Genomic DNA, 24,687 nt, shown 5'->3' with positions numbered 1-24,687 from the left:
CATTTTTATAGCTCAAAAAAAACAGCTGGGTGTTGGAACTTCCACACAGTTCCTTCTTAGATTGGGCCCCCAAAGGGTGCCTAGTTAAGAGGATTATAGGTACGTCCTACACAAGTGAACCCCGGCGGGGACCGAGTGGCCGGTTGCAGAGCTGGGCCGGGGCCCGAGGTGCCGGGCTGTGCCCCGCCTCACCTCTCTTTGCCTGTGTGGACTCTCCCCCTGCCGACAGCTCTCACAGACGTCACACTCACCTGCTTCCACAACCCAGGAACTGGAACTGCCCCTCCCGGTCCCTCGCTCGATTCTGACGATGCGGCCACTCCCGCGCAGACAGCATGGCTGAAGCTCGGGGCGCTGTGGCCCGGGAGGGAGGGGACTGGCGGACAGTGTCTCACGAGTCCACCGTTACGTGCATCTCCTGGCTGCGGGCAACAAAGCCCAGCTCAAACTAGCTTCAGCAAGAAAGGGAATTTACTGGTCCACGAGAGCCTCCCCAGTGGCACTAGTGGCAAAGAACCCGCCTGCCAAGGCAGGAGACGTAAGAGACACGGCTTCCATCCCTGGGTTGGGAAGATCCCCTGGAGGAGGGCATGGCCACCCGCTCCAGTATTCTTGCCTGGATAACCCCATGGCCAGAGGAGCCTGGCAGGTGACAGTCCACAGGGTCGCAGACAGCTGGACATGACTGAAGCGTGTGAGCAGGCAGGCACTGGCTCCTGAACCAGGAGCTTCTATAACCGAAACTGGCTTCAAGCACGGCTGCATCAGGAGTCAAACTGGTTTGACGGGAACCTTTGTCCTTGTCTTGGCCTTGCCTCCCTCCCTCTTGACCTTGGGCTGTGTTCCTGGCAGCCCTGGACACACAGGGTCCCTGTCGATAACAAACAGAAGAGTTCCCCTTTCCCAACTCAGCCAGCAAGAGCCTCCGGACCGACGCGGATTGCCCTGCCTGGAATTACTCGTCTGTCTCCTGAGCCAGGATCATGGGATTACTGCACCTGAATGGCGTTGAAAAGGGACAGAGGAGGGTGTTTCCTAACCCAGGGCTTGGTTACCGGAGGAAGCCATGTGGCGTGGCAAAAACCACGCGTAAACCAAAGACCTCATTCGCTGAGGGGGCTGCTGTAACGGAGGGGCTGGCAAAACCGGCGTCCCCTGGGTGTGCCTGGGGGAGTCAGGGCAGGCTCCACAGGGGACAGGCTGCTCACGTCCCCAGGAGGTCACACACAGAATTGCCGCGTGAGCCGGCAAGGTCGCTCGTAGGCGTACACCCCGAGAGAACTGAAAACAGGGACTCCAACCAGTGCGTGCGGGCCCACGCCCATGGCCGCAGGGTCTGTATAACATACAGCGCCCAGACGGTGGAAACGGTCCCACCGGCCATCAGGCGGCGAAGCGCGCGGGCCTCCACGACAGGCTCTGCTTCAGCCGCGGGAAGGAGTGCCGATCCAGGCCACAGCGCGCATGGACGCTGAAAGCGCGCCGAGGAAAGGAGCCAGCCAGAAAGGCCCCGTTTGGGGCGACTGCACTTGCAGAGAACATCCAGGGACCCAGCCCAGGGCGGTGGTCGCGGCGTGCGGAGGCGGGGGCGCGGGGGCACTCCCGGGGCGAGGACATGGCTGTCGCGCGAGGCGGAGGCGGCGACGGTCGTGCAGCGCTCTGGCCCCAGCACCGCCGAACGCCAGCGAGCCGGTCTCTGTAACCCGGTTCCTTTTAGTGGCAGGAGCCACGTGGGGCCGCGAAGGCGGCAGGAAGCCCGAGAAGCAGCTGAAGAAGCATCGAGGAGGTGGAGGAGGAAGATAAGGCGTTCAGGCGCAAGCAGGAGGAAGAGGGGAAGGAGCTGAAAGCGAAGGCCTCGGGGAAAGGCCCCCGGCCCCAGGTGGAGTCGAGGAATCCGGCCAAAAGGGAAGCTGGTCCTTGTGCCTGAGGCGACGATGGCCCTTAGTTCCATTCCTGTGTAAACGCCTGGATTCGCTGCCACAGTATCTGCTGCCACCGACGTCTGGAAGGAAGTGTTGTCATGGAACCTATTCTACATGTAAGAATACACTTTTGTGGGAAAAAAAAATCCCACACTGGTTCATCTTGTCTTTAGTTTTTCTCAGCCATTTCTACCTCAGCCATGAGATGCACATAAACCCAGTCCAGAATCCTGCCAAAGTGTGTTCTTAAGTCTGTGTTCTATCCTGATCTCTGTACCACCTGAAATTAAACCAACTCATTTGAAATGGAGGGGGTGGTGGGGAAAGGTTCATTTTATGTCATGTGAATTTCACCATAGTTTAAAAAAAATATTTTTTTTGAGCAGAAAAAAACCCCAAAAGGACAAATAATGTATGCTACCTGGTTATTTCCTCCCAAAGGATCTAGTTTGAAGAGAGACGGGAGGGGAAGGCAGGTGTGTGGATGAGCAGGACTGACCACAAGTTGGTGACTGATGACTGAGGTTTAGGACACTATTTACTGACGGTCCCTGTTTGAAAAATTCCTAAATAAAGAGTTAAATACAAGAGTAGGAGCTGTCAGGCAGACAAACAGGGCTGGGGGAGGTTACTGCAAGAAGGAGAAGACGAGCAAAGAGGACAAGGCGTGAAGGGAGCGTCGGGGAACACTGCTTGTGGGAAGCCAGGCTTTCTTCTCTCTCTCTCCTTCTTCTCTCTTTTAAATAAAATCTTGGTGCTAAGCACCAAGAGTCTCAAAGCTGCTTGATCAGCAGTCACAAAGCCCAAACACCTATCGTACTTATTGATGGGGACCCAATAAGTCCTGGTCACTGAGGACCCAATTAAACTTGTGAAAGTCGCTCACTCGTGTCTGACACTCTCTGCGACCCTGTGGACTACAGCCCGCCAGGCTCCTCTGTCCCTAGGATTTCCCAGGCAAGAATACTGGAGTAGGTTGCCATTCCCTTCTCCAGGGGGATCTTCCTGACCCAGGGGTTGAACTTGCATCTCCTCCATCGGCAGGCAGATTTCTTTATCACTGAGCCACCTAGGAAGCCCATGAAAAACAGTGGAAACAACCCGAATACCCACCAGCCAATGGATGGATAGAAACGTGTGTCCACACAATGCAATATTATTCAGCAGCAAAAAGGAACGAGGCGCTGAAACATGCGGCCACACAGAGGGTCCTTGACAACGCCCTGCGTGAAAGAAGCCAGTCGCCAGGGACCATGTGCTGTGCGACTCCATTTATGTAAAATGTCCAGAAGAGGCAAGCCTATAGACAGGAAGTAGACTAGTGTTCTTCGGGTTGGGAGAGTAGCGGGGTGGCAGTTTATGGGTGGAAGGTTTCCTAGGTGATGGAAATGGTCTGGGATTAGTGATGCTGGACGCATCAGCAGACCACTGAGCAGAACGCTTTAAACAAGTAAACCGCATGTTCCCTCAATAAAGCTTCTATTTTCCAAAAACATTAAGTACAGTAGTCTGGGCTACTTTAGGGCAGGGGCAAATAGCATAACACTCCACTTTCCCAACTCAGCTTCTCTGGGCTGGCAAGCTGGCCATGATAATTAAATGAATTTCAGCAGGAAGTGTTTATGTTCTGGAAGATACCTACTGAAAATGTAAGAGGGGAAAAAAAAAATGCTTCTGGTGCATGAAGCAGTGAGATTCAGGGTCTCTGAGGCCAAATCCTGCCTTTGCCATTTACGAGTGAAATGACCGGCCCAGAGAATAAAACCTAAACACCTATCTGAGTTTGCTTTCATCTGCAACATGGCGATTACACACCATCTCCTCTTCAGAGCAACTGTTAAGAATTAGAAATAGAACAAGTACCATGGTGCCTGGCACAGACTAGGGATTCCATATGTAGCAACTTAAAAACTCCACCTTTTTTTTTTAACTTGGGAGAAGCTTACATTTATCTTTACTTTCCCACATCGCCAATCAGGGATTATGAGAGGTTTCTGTATCTCCGCCAGGAAACACAGCGCCACCGAGTGACTCCTGAGCCTAATGGAGAACTCAATCTTCAGTCACAGCGTTAAGAGCGCCTGGGTTCGGTCCCACTGGCCCTCTTTGAAATGACCTAAAATTCCACTTTTCAAAGAGCACTCACCTTGTGCCAGGCGCCAAACCAGGCACTGAGGACATGGCCACGGACAGAGCACCATCCTTACCTGTGGTTAAGAAGTCACCAGTGGGGGCTTCCCTGGTGGTCCAGTGGTTAAGACTCTGCCTTCCAATGCAGGGGACACCGGTTTGATCCCTGGTCAGGGAAGTAAGATCCCACGTGCCTCGGGGGCAACTAAGCCCCTGCGCCACAGCTAGAGAGAAGCCTAACGCTCACAGGCCAACGATCCCAGGCAGCCAAATACATAATAAACAAATATATGAAAAGAGTCCCCAGTGGAGTCTGTCGTCAGCCCCTGGGCCATGTACTCACGTCCATCTGCTAGTTTCTGCTCTCTGTGGACGGGATGCTCTCTGTGGACGGGATGCTCTCTGTAGACAGGATGCTCTCTGTGGATGGGACGCTCTCTCTTGCTGTTCCCATGGTCACAGTATTGTTGACACATACTGATTTTTTTTTTTTTACCCCCCAAGCCAACTTACGATCTAGAGCTGGCAACAGAGAGCCCAGATTCTAGCTACTGGTTCCTTCATCAGATAAGAATGAGAGACGGGACATAATCTGAAGGGATCCAGATGAGTGAGAGAGGTCCGTGTCCTCAAAAAGTCCTCAGCCTATTAATAATAGCATGAAGAATCGAGACCATTTGTGGAGCTGGGAGAGGTACTGTGCAATTGTTTAATCTCATCCTTACAACCTCTAAGGTATAGCGGTTATTATAATGGATTTTCTTCGTGGTTTGCTGTACCTTTTAACTGTCTCAACAGCTACTGAGATGAGTCTTCTATTCCTTTGGACATTTTTAAGCATTCTTTAATGCAGAAGCCTAAATAAGCTGTTAAGGACTCCTGATGTAGACGACCCCTTTAAGGGTTCTCAGGCCAGAAGTGACTCCCATTTACGTATATGAACTGAACTCCGAGCTTCCTATGCTCTCACCATACCCTCACCTAGCAGATCAAAGCAAAACTTGAGCTTCTTCCATTATAGGATCAAAAAGGCAAATGACCAAATACCTTGGACAGCGTTTCTCAGCCAGCCAAATGCCATGACAAAGAGGCTACTGGTTCATTGCGAAAGGGCTACAGTTGCCTTTAAACACAGGGTGGGTCACTGCACCCTGACAGCTTCCTGCAGCCACAGTGTAAACCTTCAGCAGGGCATTCAGAATCTTTCAGAACTGCTGTTAACTTTGTCTCTGGTTCACACGTTCTTCCAGCATGCTTGCAGCCGACCGAGGCTCTCAACCGCTGCTGAAACCACTCGCCTTGGCCTTTGTCACCAGGGTGGTGTTTGACAGCACTGTTCCTTCAGTGTGCAAGGCCCCCCTCACTCATCTCCACCCACCAGAAACCCATCCTCTCTCAGCCCAGACACCACGCCTCCTCCTCCAGCCTTTCCCAACTGCTGGCTCAGAACAGCTGCCTCCTCTCCGCCCCCACACGTGGCTCCTGGCTCTGTTACAACACAGGCTCCACCCCCTTGACCGAGAGCACACCTCCACTGCCTGGCCTGGTGCACGGAGTGGCTTCCAAAGGCTGGAGGATAACTCAAGGTGGCAGCAGCTGCTGCAAGCCCATCGCCCCACGTACCCCTGGCCCAGGCACCCCCCGCCCCCGAGGGGGACATCCATCTGACCACCACACCCAGAAATCCAGGCTGGGAAGAAACCCAATGGGTGGTCCAAACTTAGCTCGGATCTCCTTCTAAGGCAAACCTAAATTACAGTCTGGCATGAGGAAACACTGTCAACTCTTTCCTGCTTCTCAATGGACCTATTACTTAAAAAAAAAAAAAAAAAAAAGGTTTTGATTTTTTTAAAGATACACAGCTACATTCATGTTTAAGAGATTCATACTTTACAATCAAACATCAAAGTCCTTTTTCATCACCATCCCTCCCACTCCCTTTCCCAGAAGTAATTACTGGGAACAGTTTTAATGTGGTTTTCATTTCTATATACTTACATACATAGAGTTATGCAAACAAAACTACTGGGTTGGCCAAAAAGTTTGTTCGGAACTTTCTGGCCAACCCAATACTTTGCACAGAAGTGGACAATACTCTGTTTCACCACAGACCTTTTCCCCCATTTAACGCACTGCTTTACCCATGAGGCTGAACATTTTCTTTTGAATACTTATTGGTGATTCATTCCTTTTCCTGGGAACCTCCGCCCATTTTCTACTCGGTTGACGATTTTCTCAGTTTCCATTAACCCTTTGTGGACACTCATCTTTTGTTACATATGTTGCACAGACCTATTTTCCACCCCATTCATTTACCACTTCCTAACAGTGTAACCAACCAGTCCATTCTGAAGGAGATCAGCCCTGGGATTTCTTTGGAAGGAATGATGCTAAAGCTGAAACTCCAGTACTCTGGCCACCTCATGAGAAGAGTTGACTCATTGGAAAAGACTCTGATGCTGGGAGGGATTGGAGGCAGGAGGAGAAGGGGGCGACCGAGGATGAGATGGCTGGATGGCATCACTGACTCGATGGACATGAGGCCTGGCGTGCTGCGATTCATGGGGTCGCAGAGTCTGACACAACTGAGCGACTGGACTGAACTGAACTGAACAGTGTAACTCTGGGCAAGCTTTAGCTCAAGCTTTGCTTCTCAGCTAGACGGTGAGGATGACAAGGCCTGTGTAAGAGCCTCGGGAAGAATTGAGAGCTCTGCGTCCCGTGGGCTTCCCTGGTGGCCCTGTTGGTAAAGAATCTGCTTGCACTGCAGGAGCCCCAGGTTTGAGCCCTGGGTCAGGAAGATCCCCTGGAGGAGGGCATGGCAACCCACTCCAGTATTCTTGCCCGGAGAATCCCCATGGATAGAGGAGCCTGGCAGGCGACAGTCCATGGGGTCGCAGAGAGTCAGACACGACCGAGCGACTAAGCACAGTGCATGTGTGTCAAGTACCAAGCCTTTAAGCCCAGCATTTGATAAAGACTCAGTGAATGTTAGCAGCTCTTCATTAGCGAGATTTGGGGTCATAAGTCGGCTAGGAGTTTAGTTTAGCTCATAGTTTAAAAATAACACAGTTGACTGTCAGGTAAGGTAGACACTTTCTAGTTGGTCACATGCCCATTCCCTGCCTCCCTAGTCTGTTTTCTACACCACAGCTTCACAGATTTATGAGGGAAGCCCATTTCTAGTCTTCCATACTCCCATGTTTTTAATGGATGATAATAAATCAGACTTTGAAATTATCCATCATCTGCTGTCAGGGTTCACTGTGAAAACTCTAGGACTTGTCACTCATGGTGTAGCTTACTTAGGGCCCATTGAGACTGGCCAGCTTAGCATCTGCACATAGCAGGCTGGTCCATATTTCAAGCAGCTTAAGGGGCTTCCCAGGGGCGCTAGTGGTAAAGAACCCGTCTGCCAGTGCAGGAGAGACAGAGACGTGGGTTCAATCCCTGGGTTGGGAAGATCCCCTGAAGGAGGGGATGGCAACCCACTCTAGTATTCTTGCCTGGAGAACCCCACGGACAGAGGAGCCTGGCAGGCTATAGTCCACAGGGTCACAGAGAGTTAGACACAACTGAGTGACTTAGCAGCAGCAAGGGCATTCTCACAGCAATTTAAAAAGTTTTCGTAAGAGGCGTCTCTTCCTTTCACATCATCCGCCAGGCAGGATCAAGGTGGGTGAGATACTCTAGCTGATAGATGGGAGGGGAGGCACAGAGCTAGCAAGCCAGAAGAGTGACCTACACATCTTGACATTCAGATGGGGGTGGGTGTGAAGGATCAAAATCAGGAGGACCCCGTTTGGTGCCCTGTCGAAGGCGAGATCAGAGCTTCTCCATTTCCAGAGGCCTCCCAGATATCATTAAAAAAACAACCCATCACAGAAACTATTACATCAATACCATAACCACAGATGGAGACAGGCTACAAGATAACTCCTTGCATGAATGCAGAACTTCAAATGGTACATGTTTTACTAAGCAAGTTTTTAGTCCCATCGTAACATCTGTTTATTAACAAAATGGACACGGATGGTTATACCTGTTTCGGGTCATCAGGTGCTGAATTGGGAAGGGCCTGCCTCTAGAGGACTCCCTCCTAAGAACGAAAAGGCAGTCTTGTGTGCCTGTGTGTACAGTTGCGTCTGACTCTCTGCGACCCCACGGACTGTAGCCCGCCAGGCTCCTCCGTCCATGGGATTCTCCAGGCAAGAACACTGGAGTGGGTTGGCATGTCCTCCTCCAGGGGATCTTCCCAACCCAGGAATCAAACCCACGCCTCCTGTGGCTCCTGCATTGGCAGGTGGAATCTTTACCACTGAGCTACCTGGGAAGCCCTCAGGAGGCAGTCTTACCTACCAGTGTAAAGGAACTGTGGCAAAGTGCCAGTCTGAAATGAAGTCTGCACAATCCAGGGAGACGTGACAGCTACCCAGCTGCAAGTTTATCAGTTATGGTCTTGAGATACTGGCTAAACACACTCACACACACTCTCTCTCTCTCTCACACACACACACACACACACACACACACTCACACACAGAGTTTCTAATGCACAAACTAGTGGAGTTTTCAGACTGACAAACTTGCCACTGGAACTGAATATGCAAAAACGAAGAGCAAAACAAACCCGAATCCAACCACCTCGTTAACAGCTGAGGTCTTTATTTCAAATTCGTATGTACAGTAAAAGTGCTGCTGAGAACTGGCAGCAACCAGACACAACATAAATGTAATTCTCTCTCAACAATTAGCAGCTTAAGACCTATCAACTACAGTGGTAATGTTCACACGTTCACAAGTGTCATTTCTGTACTTTTCAATTCGTGCAAGTGAGTTTTTACTCTTACACACTTTGATAAACACGCTTACAGCCTAGTAATCACTCCTACTGAGGGCATCACCCAGAATACACAGCACACAGACAGCAATGGTAACTCTTAGAGCCACATTCAAAGTCCCCAGCTGCACGCGGGGGCGGGAACCGTAATCCGACCTGTGTTGGTTTGTTTTTTTTTTAATCATATTTGGCTTTGTTTGGGATGCATATTTTCCGAAGCTGAAAGGCAGCTCCTTGCTGGAACTCACTTGGAATTCAGCATTTCATCCAACTGTACCTCTGAGGAACAGGAAATCAGAAAACAAAACCAAATGCAGCAAAGACCACGTGAACATTATGCTCGTTATCAAGATGTGGCTAGCAAGGAAGGCTTGATCCCAGTTTTTCCTGGAAGCAAATTTTACCTTAATTGAGTGGAACCGGCTCAGGGGATAGGGAAGACCCCACCCAGTCAGTGAAGTATAAAATGTAACCTTACTTTTGCTTCTTCAGGAGCGGGTGGAATAGAAAGCCTTCTTTGCTAGGGTGCACTGAGTATCTTTCCAAAGAACTGAGATTGGAGCAGACAGAAGTGCCGTTCAACGATCATGTAAAAGGTAAAATGTTAGTGAGACTCTACAACCTGAACAGTCACCCAGGCCGCCATCAGCCTCACACACAGCACTAACCATTCATCCAGGAATGCTTCATTTCACAGGGAATGCACGCAGTCTTTAAAGAGAATAAGCGTTAAAGCGAGGAGACGTTTCCACCCACAGAACTGTTAAACCATGAGAGCGAGGTTACAGGAGAGCTCTGAACAGATAAGACAACTCAGGGACAGCCACAATGCAAAGAAACTCAGAGGCAACAGGAATGGGCAGGCGAGAAAACGGATGCATGGTTACAAACAGCATTAGGTGCAGACAACTGCTGGGCCTGGGGAATAATCAAGGGACAGGAGAGCTAGAAAGCCATTACTGGGCCTGACCTGGCCTGGAGGAGGTCCTTCCTGGGACAGATGAAGAGGATGGACAGTTAGCGGGGGCCTGTTTGGCTGGGAGCTCAGGGAGCTTCTGGAGGTGCAAACCTTCCTTTGATAGAAACTGTCCCAAAGCCAAAAAAAAAAAAAAAGGGAATAATTTTAATCCATCTAGCTAGTGAATTCCGGTGCCCTCCAAACTTTGTAGCCTCTCCACAGTTCAGGGGACTCAAAAGTTCTTAGAAAAACTGGAGGATTGTGGCTAGAGTTGTTTCCAATAACTTCATGGGGCGCTCTTCCCCTCTCTGAGAGGTTAACCTGAAGCAGACAGTTAGGAGACACTGCGCTGGTCTGACCAGGTCGTGGTGTCCTCTGACACTTCTACCTAAAGTCACTGCAATATATTTAGACAGAGTTAACACTTTATCATTTGTATTTTTATCATTTGGCCGTGCTGCACAGCATGAGGGATCTTAGTTCCCCGACCAGGGATTGAACCCATGCCCCCTTCATTGGAAGCGCGGAATCTTAATCACTAGACTGCTGGGGAAGTCCCAACATTCTTAGATACACGGGCTTGGGAACAATTTGTCTTGGGCCAGGGCGTAAACTGGTTCCAATTATTTTAAAAGAAAACTCAGCCCCATGGTCCTTGTTCTGGGAGGTGATTCTGAGAGGCCTGCAGAGCTGACAGGTATGCCGTCACCATCTGGGGCTGGAGGATGGGGTGAAGACTGGGGTACCTGAGTTAGAATGTCGAGATGATGACGGAAACCGCACGCTGACTCTGGGAAGGCCACGGAAGGCCAGAGCTGGCGTGCAAGCCATCGTCTCGCATGGACAGGCGAGGCTAATCTGGGGCTGGAAGCGTCCCCCAGCACAGGGAGGATGGGCAGAGCGTGCTGTGCGTCTCTTTCCAGGGCAGAGGACGTCTGCCCCTTGTTCACTGCCTGGCTGCACAGGACAGAGGCCAAGAGGCACCAGCATCTGTGATTCAATACTATGAACACGAAAAGCCTGACCACGCTTTCAAGACAGGCTCGAAAAGTCCAAGTTCCACCAAGATTGTGGAACTGGTGATAAGACAGGGATAGAGGCTCAGCCTGTCTTTCTAAACTCTCTATATAAAGGTCCAAGGAGCACAGCTAATACGTCTGTCTTGATGAAGAGGAGGCTGACGACATGTTACACCCCAAACTTGGGTCCTTCTAACCTGACGTTTCCTTTCCTGCTCTCTAGGGATAATCATCCTCAGTTGATTCTCTCAGGCAGACAGAATAAAGCTGTGAAATGAAGGCGGGCTGGGGCCAAAATACAGACACAAGATTTCACGTCACTTTGGTCTCGGTAGTTAGGGGGTGTTAAGAAATAAATTAAGAAAGCACGAGGAATTATTTATGACTCTCGTAGTGCAGTCTCAGATTTTCCTAGAGACAACCCCAGCCCAAAGTCACTGGGTGAACCTAAGTCTCGGGGCAGAAACGTCTCTACCCTGTCACGCTGGTTTGCGGAGACAGCCCCCCTCTCCCTGAGCACCCCTCTCCTCTCCAACCAAGCCAAGCCCACTGGGGGAGGTGTGGAGTGGCAGGACACCAGAAAGCAGCAGCAGCAGCCAGGGGGGAGCTGAAGCTGTGTCTCAGGACGAGGGCATCAGAGAGCGGCATTCACAGCAAGTTCTCTCCTCAAACTGTTTCAGGACAAGGAGGGCAGCACACTTAAATATCCACACATCTCTTCATTTAAAAACAGCACTTCTTTATTTCAAAGGAGGAAGAAAAAAAAAAGACCCTCCCAACCCTTTCCAAAAAAACCCAATAATAATAATAACAATAATAAAAAACCCTATTAGAAACCGTAAGGAAGCACTGAGAGTTTGAGTACTACATTCTTCAAGTACGCGGTCTGGATTTTTTTGTTTGTTTGTTTTTATAAGTTGGTGACCATACACATCTTTTTTAAAAAAAAAAAACCTTAAAAGTGCGGCCATGGGATTTGTTTAAAATTAAGCAGTTAGAGGGCTACTTCAAAATACTGTAGTAGGACTGTGCAGTGATCCTTGGGGTGTGATGTCCTTTTTTGTATCCTAGCAAAGGTTATGGGACCAGGCTCCAAACTGATCATACTTCCAGGGTTAGCGTGAGTGGCCAACTTGGGTGAGAAAGCCAGGGAGATCCACGTGTTCTTCCACGGACAAGGAAAATCCACCCCGAGCGCAGAAACTCAGACATGGAATGTGGTAGGGCTTCACAGTAAAGTTAGTCTGGGACAGGGAGAGGCGGTGCGCCCAGACAAGGCAGGGTGTTAGGTTCAACTGGTTTCCCTAGTCAGGTGTTCACGCGTCTTTTTAGTGGGTTTTAGTGCAGTCCTTCAAGCCACAATTTAGAATGCCCTTCAGTGTGCTCCAGAGGGTTGGTTCATGTAAAAGGACTGTTTTCAGATTTGCATCCCAAGGAAAATCATGCTACATAAAAGTGATCCAAGATTGTTGCCCAAAAAACTTCTTGGATAAAATCTAAAAAATACTATTGCAATTGCGTCTTTTGAGGAAGAAGAAGAAGAAGAAAAAAAAAACATTATTCTAAATGTAAACAGATTCACTCAACTCTTGTTGCTGTAGAAAACTCCAGAGGAGGGAAGTGGCCGTCTACGTCCTCGCCGCACGCACTCGCCGGAGGGGAGGGCAGCATCACCTGGGTGAGGAGAAGAAGCGCTGCACGTAGCCCAGGAGGGCGTCCCAGTGCTTCCAGAGAAAGGCGATGAACACCACGAGGAGCAACGTGCTGAACGTCCTGCTGCGAGTCTTCATGAGCGGAACCACGCAGTTGGCGACCGTGGACACGAAGACCAAAAGGACCGCCATGACCGCCAGGAGGATGTTGATGAGCTTGCCCAGCAGGTTCCGGGCAGTGGCGTTCTCCAGCCCCTCCAGCTGAACCACCTGCTGCTGCTGCTGCTGCAGCTCCATCTTGGAGATGCGGGTCTGGCACGCCTCCAGGGCCTCCTGTGGGTCAGAGAGGGGAGAGGTAAGCCTTGGGACGCTCATGGCGCCCGGAGCAGCTGGCAGGCCCCGCGGGGCGGCCAGATGCATCCCGAGCTAGGTCAGAGATCTGAAATGTGCACGAGTCTTGAATGTGAGGGGCCACGGCACAACTCATGATTTAAGCAACTAATATTTACTTTTTGATTACCATTCAAGCAACTTGATTCCCCTCTGCTGTGCTCCGCTGCATTCAGCCACAGTCAGATCTGGTCTTGAACATTCTAACGACAAGACCTCAAACCCACGACTGCGTCTCTCTTTTCTTCCCCCATGTAACAATTACTAATTCGAGTGGCACAGGACACACACACTTGCTCACCATAACAGGACATACAGGCTCCCTTGGTATTTTCCTCAATCCCGGTCCCTGCCCTTGGAGTGACTCTGCCAGTCTGGTGTGTGTTCACCCTTTCACCCGTGTTTAAGTCTACACACAGATGTCCTTAGGGAAATGCATGCAATTATTTAAAATTTTTCTACCTTCATGCAAATAGTATCACACCACGGGACTGGTCCACAACGTGTTTCTCACTTGACAGAGGGCCCTGGCGATTCTCCACCTCAATGCATCGAGGCCCACCTGGTTCTTCTTAATGGCTACCTAGCATTTACAGCTTGGCTAGGTCACAGTTTATTCAGCCAGCTCCCTACTGGAGAGATCTGGGTTATTTCCACCTTTCTCACAGAACAATGGAGTGAACCTCCTCTGGACATATTACCAGGTGCTTTTCAAGCTAAGTAACTCCCCAACATCAGGCAAAAGGGCTCCCTGCACTGTCTTCTTAAGAAGAGTTGATCTCTGTGAAGAGAACAGACACTGTGCCCAACACCTGACCCAGCGTTTCCTTTCATAACCTGCAACCACGGGTTCATATAAAATTGACCATAAAACTCAAGAGGACAGGACCTATTTCCTTAGCCATGGTCAGATACCCTCCGAAGTTCAGCAGTGGTAGGAGCCCAGATTATGTGACCTTGGTTTCAGTGGGTGCTGGTTTCCTGGGATCTGAGGTGATAGCAAGGCAACTTGAGACTGAAGCTAAGCTAGAGAATGGACACACAACAGATACACCCCATTCCAGAAGGACCTTGGGAAAAAAACTAAAATGTAAACAGACTTCTGGGTCATGGAAAAGGGGGCATCTGGGCAAATGATCTAGACATTCCCTTGATTCCTTGAGGCTTCTGTAATACATGTCTCCTGTATTACAGCACCAAGACTGGTTTATTTCAGGATGCTTTCATAGGAAACCACCAGAGCTGCCAGAGAAAGGCAGTGAAAACCACAAGGAACAAAGCACTGAAAGTCCTGGTGTGCGTCTTTGAGTTTTCTCAGGGTTTTTAGAAATATCTCCCAACTGGGATGAGAAAAAGTTAAAATCTCTTTTGCCATGGATTAAACAAGAGTGCCATTAGCCTTCCTCATTACCGCTGTTATTGTTGAGTTGGTCAGTTGTGTCCGACTCTTGGGTGACTCCATGGACTGTGTAGCCCGCTATTATTCTCACAAATGGCCTGGTAGTGTAGCTGTATAAGGTGGATCTGGCAGTGAGGCTTCTGCCACAGAAGAAGATAGGTCAGGTGGCCCTGGGACCTGTCAGAGCAGCTTCTGAAGCAGTAACCACAGACATAATATCTGTGCTCGTCCATCTACTAAGACCATCCTGAGCCCAAGAAACATCTCCCAAGAAGCCAAGCAAGCACACCACCTCCAAATGGTGTAGACTTGAGAAATGCTGGTGGCTCAGATGATAAAGAATCTGCCTGTGATCCGGGAGACCCGGGCTTGATCCCTGGGTTGGGAAGATCCCCTGGAGGACGGGATGGCTGCCCACTCCAGTATTCCTGCCTGGGAAATCCCATGGACAGAGGAGGCTGGCAGGCCACAGTCCCTTGGGGCGCAGAGAGTCACACACAACTGAGTGATTGACACTTTTACTTTGAGACACGCACCGCATTTGAAGAGCAGGTGTGTTACAGGCGGTCTAAGCTTCTTCTAATACTCTGCCCTCTCTGTCTTTGACCCTAAACATTTTTTTGTGTGCATGGTAAAAATACATAATATAAAATCTACCACACATAATATAATATCTACCATTTGCTCCTTTTAAAGTGTTCACTTAAGAAGCATTTATAAGTTCACCATGTTGTGTAACCATCGCTCCTATGAAATTCCAGTATGTCTCCATCATCCCCAGAATAACCCCCTCCCCTTTAGCCATCACTCCCGTTCCTCTCCCTCCAGTTTCTGGCAACCACAGATCCACTTTCTCCATAGACTTGCTTACTCTGCGCACTTCACGTAAATGGACTCAGGCACTGTGCGGCCTCTGCGACCGGCTTCTTGCACTGAGCTCCATGTTTTCGGCTGGACCCAGGCAGGGGCAGGTGCTGGTGTGTCATGCCTCTTTCTTCCCCTTCTGTACTGTGGTAACATATATATGATGTAAAATTTACCATCTGCACCGCTTCTAAGCGCACGGGTCAGTGGCATGACACGTTTGTGCTGTTGTACAATCACCGCCACCTACCTCCACGCTCTTTTCATTTTAGGAAATTGAGACTCTGGACCCATTAACCAGTAACCTGCCCCAAGCCCCCAGCCCCTGCCCCGAGCCCCTGGAAACCACCATTCTGCCTTCTCAGCCTTCTGCTTTTCCACCTGGCCCACCGTGCTGACCTGGATGTCCCGGGCCCGTTCGTAGGACTGGTACGCAATTTTCTCTTCCATGCTGGCCAATTCCTGCTTCAAGTTCAAGATCTCATTCTGGTGGAGCTCTGTTAGGTCATTCAGCTGCTCTTCCAGTCGTTCACACCTAACAAGAGGGAGAGGTGACATGGTTCACGTGTTCTGTATTTCTGTTGGTTATTATTCACATCCAACCCCCCAAATCCGTTCTGCAAAGGAAGAAAACGAGAGCACAGAGAAATCAGGCAAGTGGCCTGGGTGACAGGCACGCTAGTGGGCACAGCTCTCGGTCCCTGGGACGGACAGCTTCTCACAAGGCCGCATCACAACAGCAACAGGGCTCTTCCACATTCTTCTCAACACACGGTATTTGCAGCGAGGCCAGCAGCCCTGGTTAGCTTTGAGCAGACCCATTACAAATGAGGCCATTCTTACTCTGCCCCCAGCGGCATATGGGAGAAGCAAAAACCAGAGGACGTTAAGCGGTCTCATCAGAAGATACACAGCAGGCAATTGGAAACTGACCTTCCAGCAATCACCAGGAGCTTATTCCGACTGGGGCAGGTCACTCACTCACCTGGATGTTCGTCATTCAGAGCCCACTGTCCCTATTGCCAAGCACAGTGCCCGGCACAGGGTCAACAGACGTTTACTGAGCACCTGCTGTGTGCCTGGTTTGTTCAAGGTTCTGGGAACGCTGCGGTAAGAGAGACCGAACGCCTGCCCTCAGGAGTTCACAGCCTACAGTGGTGGTGGAAGGCAGTAAAACCAAGACAGCTGCAGGCGGGTAAGTGAGCCGGAGATCGGGACGGGGATACGGCAGCGTGCCCGGCGGCCCTGGACTGCTCGGGAAGACCTTTTCCCAACCCTGAGAGCTGAAACCTGGGTGATGGCATGAACAAGCCACATGAAGATGTGAGGGGAAGAGTATCTTAAAGCCGAAGGAACTATCTTAAAGCAAGTATAAAACTCTTGAGATGAGAATTGGCTTGGCAGATTTTAGAACAGAGAGGAGGGACAGTGTGGCTGCAGCTGAGAAGAAAAGTGGGGGAATGCACAAAGAGAAGGTTCCTCAGGAGCAGGGAGCATATTTTGTTCATCTGGTACCTCTAGCACTTCAGACTCACGTGAAAAGGTTCATTCTACATGAAGACGGGACCTGGGCAGGGCACCGCGAATCTGTGGGACTGGAACCGTTTAAAAGGAAGAGATCATAGAGGCTGGACAAAGAACACGGGTGAAGGGCGGGAGGTAGAAATGTACGGACTGGCCAGAACAGTTGGGGGAGAAAGAAATTCTGCCCTTAAGAGGCAGGGAAGGCAGGGGGAACCTGAAATAGACAGTGCATGGACCTAAAGCAGATGCTGAGGGGGGAGGCTGACATGAGGAACACAGGGCTGCCTGCTACTGGTGAAGCTTCCGGCAGGTTGTAGGTGGAATTCAAGGAACCAAAAAAAAAAAAAAAAAAAAAGGAAAGGAAAGAGCTAAATAGGTAGGAGAAAGGCCGAAGACGACAGTGAGAAGCCCCGACAGGGAGGAATCACACAGCTCTAGCTGACGGTGACTAGAAACACGGAGGGCTCATCCCAAGAGGAGGATACACAGTTGGAGATCTACATACTTCAGGTTCTACCGAGTTCGGATGGAAGATATTAAAAAAAAAAAAAAAATCCATCAAGTTTCGAAACCTAAGAGGTGCATTTACTGGGCACCAGCAGTATCTACAGAGCATCTACACTGTGAGCGCCACCACACGGGAGGGTGCGCACAGGCTCCATAGGGGCTGGAGCATCAGCAGACTTCACTACTTCTGGGGGTGGGGTGGGCTCCTAGAACCGACTCCCCACAAACGCGACGACTGGGTGCTTCTCAGGCAAGCACACACCTAACACTGGCATGCAAGTCTCGGCAAACTTTGTATTAAAGAAACAGAAATGGCAGAACAAAGGCAAACATTTAAACTGCCCGTCCCTTTCGTGTTTAACCAGATGTGCGGTACACACACTTGAAAGGAATCCATGGAAGTTCTCTGTTCAAGGTCCTCTTTATGTGGCAGCGGCATCAGCAACATTCTCCCTTCTAATAATTATATAATGAATAATTAGATCCTAAACCCCATTCCTTCTCCATGCGACACAGATTAAAAATAAAGGTCTAGCTGACCCTCTTTGCTACATTACTGACTCCTATTTAGTTCTCCTGCGTCCTTGATAACAATCTCTGTGCTGCTTTCTCGCCCATCGAAACCGTCACCGGAGTGACCTGAATAACGGATCGGGAAGGTTTCCACTTTGTGTCTGACTCAGGCGGGTTCTCTGAAACTCTGCCTTTTTACGTCATCTGTGGGCCCCGGCACACACTCGGAAACAGTGCCACCTCTGGAGCTGATTTTGCACCACATTTTCCATCAGTTCAGTTCAGTCGCTCAGTCGTGTCCGACTCTCTGCGACCCCATGAATCACAGCATGCCAGGCCTCCCTGTCCATCACCAGTCCGTGATGCCTTCTAGCCATCTCATCCTTTGTCGTCCCCTTTTCCTCCTGCCCCCAATCCCTCCCAGCATCAGAGTCTTTTCCAATGAGTCAACTCTTCGCATGAGGTGGCCCAAGTACTGGAGTTTCAGCTTCAGCATCAGTCCTTTCAAAGAAATCCCAGGGCTGATCTCCTTCAGAATGGACTGGTTGGATCTCCTTGCAGTCCAACGGACTCTCAAGAGTCTTCTCCAACACCACAGTTCAAAAGCATCGATTCTTCGGCGCTCAGCTTTCTTCACAGTCCAACTCTTACATCCATACATGACCACTGGAAAAACCATAGCCTTGACTAGATGGACCTTAGTTGGCAAAGTAATGTCTCTGCTTTAGAATATGCTATCTAGGTTGGTCATAACTTTCCTTCCAAGGAGTAAGCGTCTTTTAATTTCATGGCTGCAGTCACCATCTGCAGCGATTTTGGAGCCCCCCAAATAAAGTCTGACACTGCTTCCACTGTTTCCCCATCTATTTCCCATGAAGTGATGGGACCAGATGCCATGATCTTCGTTTTCTGAATGTTGAGCTTTAAGCCAACTTTTTCACTCTCCTCTTTCACTTTCATCAAGAGGCTTTTTAGTTCCTCTTCACTTTCTGCCATAAGGGTGGTGTCATCTGCTTATCTGAGGTTATTGATATTTCTCCCGGGAATCCTGATTCCAGCTTGTGCTTCTTCCAGTCCAGCGTTTCTCATGATGTACTCTGCATAGCAGTTAAATAAGCAGGGTGATAATATACAGCCTTGATGTACTCCTTTTCCTATTTGGAACCAGTCTGTTGTTCCATGTCCAGTTCTAACTGTTACTTCCTGACCTGCATATAGGTTTCTCAAGAGGCAAGTCAGGTGGTCTGGTATTCCCATCTCTTTGAGAATTTTCCACAGTTTATTGTGATCCACACAGTCAAAGGATTTGGCATAGTCAATAAAGCAGAAATTGATGTTTTTCTGGAACTCTCTTGCTTTTTCCATGATCCAGCGGATGTTGGCAATTTGATCTCTGGTTCCTCTGCCTTTTCTAAAACCAGCTTGAACATCTGCAAGTTGAACACGGTTCACGTATTGCTGAAGCCTGGCTTGGAGAATTTTGACCATTACTTTACTAGTGTGTGAGATGAGTGCAATTGTGCGGTAGTTTGAGCATTCTTTGGCATTGCCTTTCTTTGGGATTGGAATGAAAACTGACCTTTTCCAGTCCTGTGGCCACTGCTGAGTTTTCTACATTTGCTGGCATATTGAGTGCAGCACTTTCATAGCATCATCTTCCAGGATTTGAAATAGCTCAACTGGAATTCCATCACCTCCACTAGCTTTGTTCGTAGTGATGCTTTCTAAGGCTCACTTGACTTCACATTCTAGGATGTCTGGCTCTAGGTGAGTGATCACACCATCGTGATTATCTTGGTCATGAAGATTTTTTTTGTACATTTCTTCTGTGTATTCTTGCCACCTCTTCTTAACATCTTCTGCTTCTGCTAGGTCCATACCATTTCTGTCATTTATCGAGCCCATCTTTGCACGAAATCCACCACGTTTAAAGTTCAACAAATGCCACAAGATTAGGTTAACGTACTGTCTTTGTATGACTGTCCTATTAAACCCACCGTGTGTGGTGGTGTCAGCATTGGATGATTCGTTATCCTCTCCCCTCACCACACAGGGGCTAGAGGCTTTTTAAAAATGGGGTGTTCCACTGTGTCAGTTTCTTGGGATTTAGGGGAAGGGCTGGGCTGGGCTGGCAGCAAAGGACTCTCCTAAGCTAGGGCCGATGTGGGGTGGCAGGGCGGGCAGCCTGGCAGTATTGGCAACCAGCCTGCATGCTGACAGCGGCAGACTCAGGTGACATCTCTGCTGTGTGGACCACCTCAGTCTCTCAGCCACTTTCAGGCTTTCCAGGAAAGTTACAGACAATCATTTCATTAAACCTGGCTCACAAATACCATTAGAACAGATTAAAAAGGAAGAGCAGCAGCAGCTACCATTTCTCCAACGCTTATGATGTAAACTGGGGCTTCAGCAGTAAAGAATTCGCTGCAATACAGGAGCTGCACGGGACATGGGTTCGATCCCTGGGTCGGGAAGATCCCCTGGGTCGGGAAGATTCCCTGGAGGAGGGCATGGCAACCCACTCCAGTATTCTTGCCTGGGAAATCCCACGGATAGAGGAGCCTGTCAGCCTACAGTCCACAGGGTTTCGAAGAGTCAGACAGGACTGAGTGACTTAGCTGAATCAATTTAGCATGGATTATATAAATTAACTTCCACAACCTCAAGAAGACAGTAGGTAATACCTTTACTTTACAGATGAGGAATCTGGAGCTCAGAGAGATACAGAAATTTGCCCAAGGGCAGAGAAATTAAGTAGGGGAGCGAGGACTTCAATCTTGAATCCAGGTAGGTCTGACTCTAAAGCCCAAGTTCTTAACCATTCAAGAAGGCCAGATGAATTCCCTTCATAAGAAGGGTGAGTCAGGTCTAAAGTGGATTCAAATCACACAGCTCCAAAGGGGCCTGGACACTACCACACTGACTGATGGTTTTGAAGCTTTATGTCAAGGCAGAGTCAACAGGAGGACTGTAATAAAAAAGATTATGGACCTAGAGTAGGAAAGAGGATGATAACAAGTGTTGGTGAGGACGTGGGGAAATTTGAACCGTGGTATACAGCTGGTGCAACTGTTCTCTGGAAAGTAAGTTTGGCGCTCTAAACATAGTTACCATGTGCCCCAGAAATCTCACTCCAGGTGTACACCAGAGAGAAAGGAAGACTAACTTCCACTCGAAATTCGTATACAAATATTAACAGAAGTATTATTCATAATGGCCCCAAGCGGAAAGAACCCACTATCAAGTGATAAATGGATATATAAAGTGTGGTCTACTCATACAACGCAGTGTTATTGCAAAAGAGAAAGAAATGAAGTAATGACACACGCTACAGTATGGATGAGCCTTGAAAATATGTTAAGTGAAGGATGCCAGTAAGGAAAACTGAGAATTGTGTGATTCCGCATGCATGGAATATTCAAAATAGGCAAAGCTATAGAGACAGAAAGATTAATGGTTGCCAGGGGCTGGGGCAGGGTAGAGAAGATTGTAGACTGATAAAAATGTCCTAAACTGATTATGGTGGTGGCTGCATGTATCTGTGGATATACTAAAACCACTGATTTTCGTATCTCAATAAAGCTGTTAAAAAAGATTACAGTAGTTTACTTTGAAATGCATTAAAAAACAGATAAAGGATAGATAGATGGAAAGATATACAGTAAGACAATACATTACCAGTATGGGAGTTAACTGTACACTTTTTTCCCCCAAGTCTGCAGTGTGTTTGAAAGTTTTAGAATAAACATCGGGGGAAAATGACTACAGGTATTACAGCCAGGAGCATTCAGGGTCGTGAGTCCTTTGCGAATTCTACCCCTCAAAGTTGCACGGTCTCAGGTCGGCTCACTTTACATAGCAAATTCCTTCATCTGTAAACTGAGGTTAATAATCCACCTTGAAACATCTGTTTGAGTACACAGGAGGTGTTAAAAAATGTGTTTCTCTTTTTTCCATCTTCAGTTTACTAAGAACACAGTGGCTGTTTTGAAAATGTTTCTAGTTCATAATGAAGAAGGCATCAGGTGAATACTTGCTTCCTGGAAAGAATCCATGGGAATTTGAAAACCTTTCTAACCAACCGAGTATTTCCTGTGGTGACTGATTCACGCCTTAAGTCTCTTTTAGACTCATCAGCAGTCCGCGTCATTGTGCTCACTGCAAAATAAATCCAGTGTCTCACACCCTACTTTACATGTTTCTAACATGATCACTATTTCACATACCTCCCTCCTTCACCCTTAAGAGTTGTTAAAAATCAGTATGTTACAAAGAGAAATACACCACAAAGTATTGTTTGAAAGGTAAAAAATTTAGTTCCCTGACTATAAAGAATGTTAAATTCTAGGGAATAGAAGCAGCCTTGTTAAATCTCTTTCCATCCAGGAACTATTTCTACAATAGCCCTGACAAGGAATCTCTCTGTGAACACCTCCAGGGGCAGGGTCTCATTTTTCTTGAGTTGTTTTCACTGCTAGATAGATGCAGCTATCCATCTAAAACTGAACTAAAACCTAGCAACTCCTCACTCACACCAAGTCCCTCTCTCAGCTACATTACTTGTGATGCCTGCCTTCAGCAATAAGAGGCAGTGCCCATGGATTCCATAGAACCAAACCCTGGTAAAGTCTTGATTGCACACGCATCTGTCAGTATCACTCTCTCTCGCCTCGTGTTATTTGTAAAGATGAGCCTGTATTCTATTCTGGGGGAAGACACAGAAGGCAGGAGGTAAGGGCAAGACGCTTTGGAGCCTGGAGGTGGGAGCTAACCACTGGACAGCCAGGGGGTCCCAGCATCCATCACTTTAAGGTAACAGGAATGACATGAACAGAAAGTTGCCAGGTGCCGAGTGACAGGCATATCAGGACATAAGATACACTTTTTCTGCCCCTCAAACTTTTAACACTTTAACATTTCTTTGAAATGCAAGCCTTGAATCCTATATTCTCTTCCGCAATTTTAGATCCAAACTGATGTAGACATTAAGAATTCCCAATGTAATTTTTTAAGTCCCTACTTAAGATTTACCAACCTGCTTTATTGAGTTCTTTCACTGATTTGCGTTTTTTTCTTTAGTATTTCTTTCAGCAAGGCTTTATAAGAGGTAATTTTACCTACATGTGTCTGAAAGTGTCTTGCTTTCACCCTCTTCCTTGAAGAATAAAGCAGGAGGGACAGAGCAGCTTATGTGAGGTTTCTCTTCCCCAGCCCTCTGGAGGTATCACTGCCATCCTCCGGCAGTATAATGTCGCATGTGTCTGGTCTGTTTCACACTCAGTCTCTTTCACCACCTGGATTTCCTCGTGACGTTGGCAACTCTGGCTTCAGAGTCTTCCATGGCGTTCCCTCCTGCAGGTTATCTCCTCTTTTCAGGTTTCTTTTTGAGCTGCTTCGTGGCTTTGAGTTGTGACAAAACGTGTTTTGCATACTTACACCCATGGACAGTTAAGATGATCTATCAGAGGACACTTGAGGCTGGCCCTCGGATTCTTTTTCAACCTGTCTGTAGAAGGGGAGATTCTATAATGATGTAACACTACCGATGAGTACGTAATGGTACATGTGAATCAAGAGTAAGTGTGAAGTCATCAGCACGTGTTTCTAACTCTTGAACCTTATAAACCAGTGTCTGTCCTATAAAGGTTACTAACACGTCAAAGGCTCTGGAAACCATGTTAGGACTGAATTTTGCTCACCCCACGTTATATCTAAAGGCTCTCCACCCTCACTGTTTCTGCTTTGTACCTTTTCTTCACTTGAAAATGTCTTTATGCTGTCACAGTTTGTCCCAGCCCATGAATCTGCTCATCTAGGTTTTAGACTCAAATCCTGACTCTGCAAAACACCGGTGTGAGTGACCCTGTTCACCTGTTAAGAAGTTTGTCTCCTCCCAAGGGTGGCTGTGAGGATTATTACACAGGAGATAGATGACAAATGTCTGGCAAAAAAAAAAGGCCAAGCCTAGCGGGGTGGTTCCAGGGGGCTGCTTGTCAGTGGCCACGGGATCCCGAGTGCTACACGGCTGCACTCTTCACGGCTTCCTGCTTCTGATTTGTTTCTCTAACCCTTCATTTCTTCATGTCTCCACGTTCTCAGTCTCACATATTCCGGAATTTTCAGCACTCCCAGTATACTCATGCTGCTTTCCCTATGAAATCATACAGGTGGGTTTACGGGGCAGGCATCTGTCCTCCACGCTGGGCACAAGCCTCTTACTTCTTGCCTCCTCATCAGGAGGCCAGCACAGGCGCACCGATGGCTCCGGCCATCACCCTGGCTCAAGTCCCCCAGGCGACTGAACTAACTGAACTAGCTGGCCTGTTCCAAGCTGTTCTTTAAATTGGTAAAAACCCTCCTATCTGCCTTCCTTTCATGGCATGTGTTGTGTATGTGTGTGAGGCAAAGTCTCTTGAATAAATTGTATCAGGTCTTTGCAAACCTCCAGAAAGAGTTGAGTAGAAAGTGTTAATCTTTACCCTGGGTTACCATGCCCTTGCAGAAAACGAAGGCTTTCAGAAGCTGAACAATTTACTCACAGTTACATGGCAATTAACAGCAACACCCCTCAGGCTGAGTCTTCCTGAATGGGAAAATGTAACTGGTGCTCCCAAAGACAGCGCTTTATTAGCAGGTAGCTAACTAGCCAAGTGGCACTGGCGTAAGCAGAAGAGCTCCGTTTCCCAACAGATGAGACACAGACAGGTTAGGAGCCTTGCTGAGGTGACACGAAGCTGCAGAACTCAGGGGTGAAGCAAAACCCACAAAGGGTCCAGCTGAAACAGCCCCATTAATTCATCTACTAAGCGTTTGTTTGCCCTCTTCAAGTCATAAGAATTACCTGGAGAATGATGACTTTCTGAAAGAACAGAAAAGTTGCAGCTGTTATTGTGAAGTGGAAATCCTATCACACTCACACAAACAGTTGTGTTTGGGTTACCATAGTAGTAAAGCACCTCCAATCTGCAG

At 48.4% G+C, this 24,687-nt stretch overlaps 1 protein-coding gene across 7 annotated transcripts in view; it reads right to left on the bottom strand.

The window, feature by feature from the left end:
• The window catches only part of TMCC1 (transmembrane and coiled-coil domain family 1), a 156,335-nt gene continuing 140,345 nt past the window's right edge, over positions 8,698 to 24,687 (bottom strand). For 5 of the 7 annotated variants that reach the window (XM_018067170.1, XM_018067169.1, XM_018067171.1 and 2 more), the window contains 2 exons: positions 15,574 to 15,709; positions 8,698 to 12,854 (listed from right to left, as the gene is read on the bottom strand). In XM_018067170.1, coding sequence (XP_017922659.1) covers positions 12,540 to 12,854; positions 15,574 to 15,709 — 451 coding nt within the window. In that variant the 3' untranslated portion in view covers positions 8,698 to 12,539. Of the gene's footprint in view, positions 12,855 to 15,573; positions 15,710 to 24,559; positions 24,578 to 24,687 lie in introns of all 7 variants that reach the window. The other 2 variants (XM_018067172.1, XM_018067168.1) reach the window with 1 other exon arrangement.

This window comes from Capra hircus, chromosome 22 (assembly GCF_001704415.2).
Source record: "Capra hircus breed San Clemente chromosome 22, ASM170441v1, whole genome shotgun sequence".
NCBI lineage: Eukaryota > Metazoa > Chordata > Mammalia > Artiodactyla > Bovidae > Capra > Capra hircus.
This window is presented reverse-complemented; position numbering and strand designations above follow the sequence as displayed.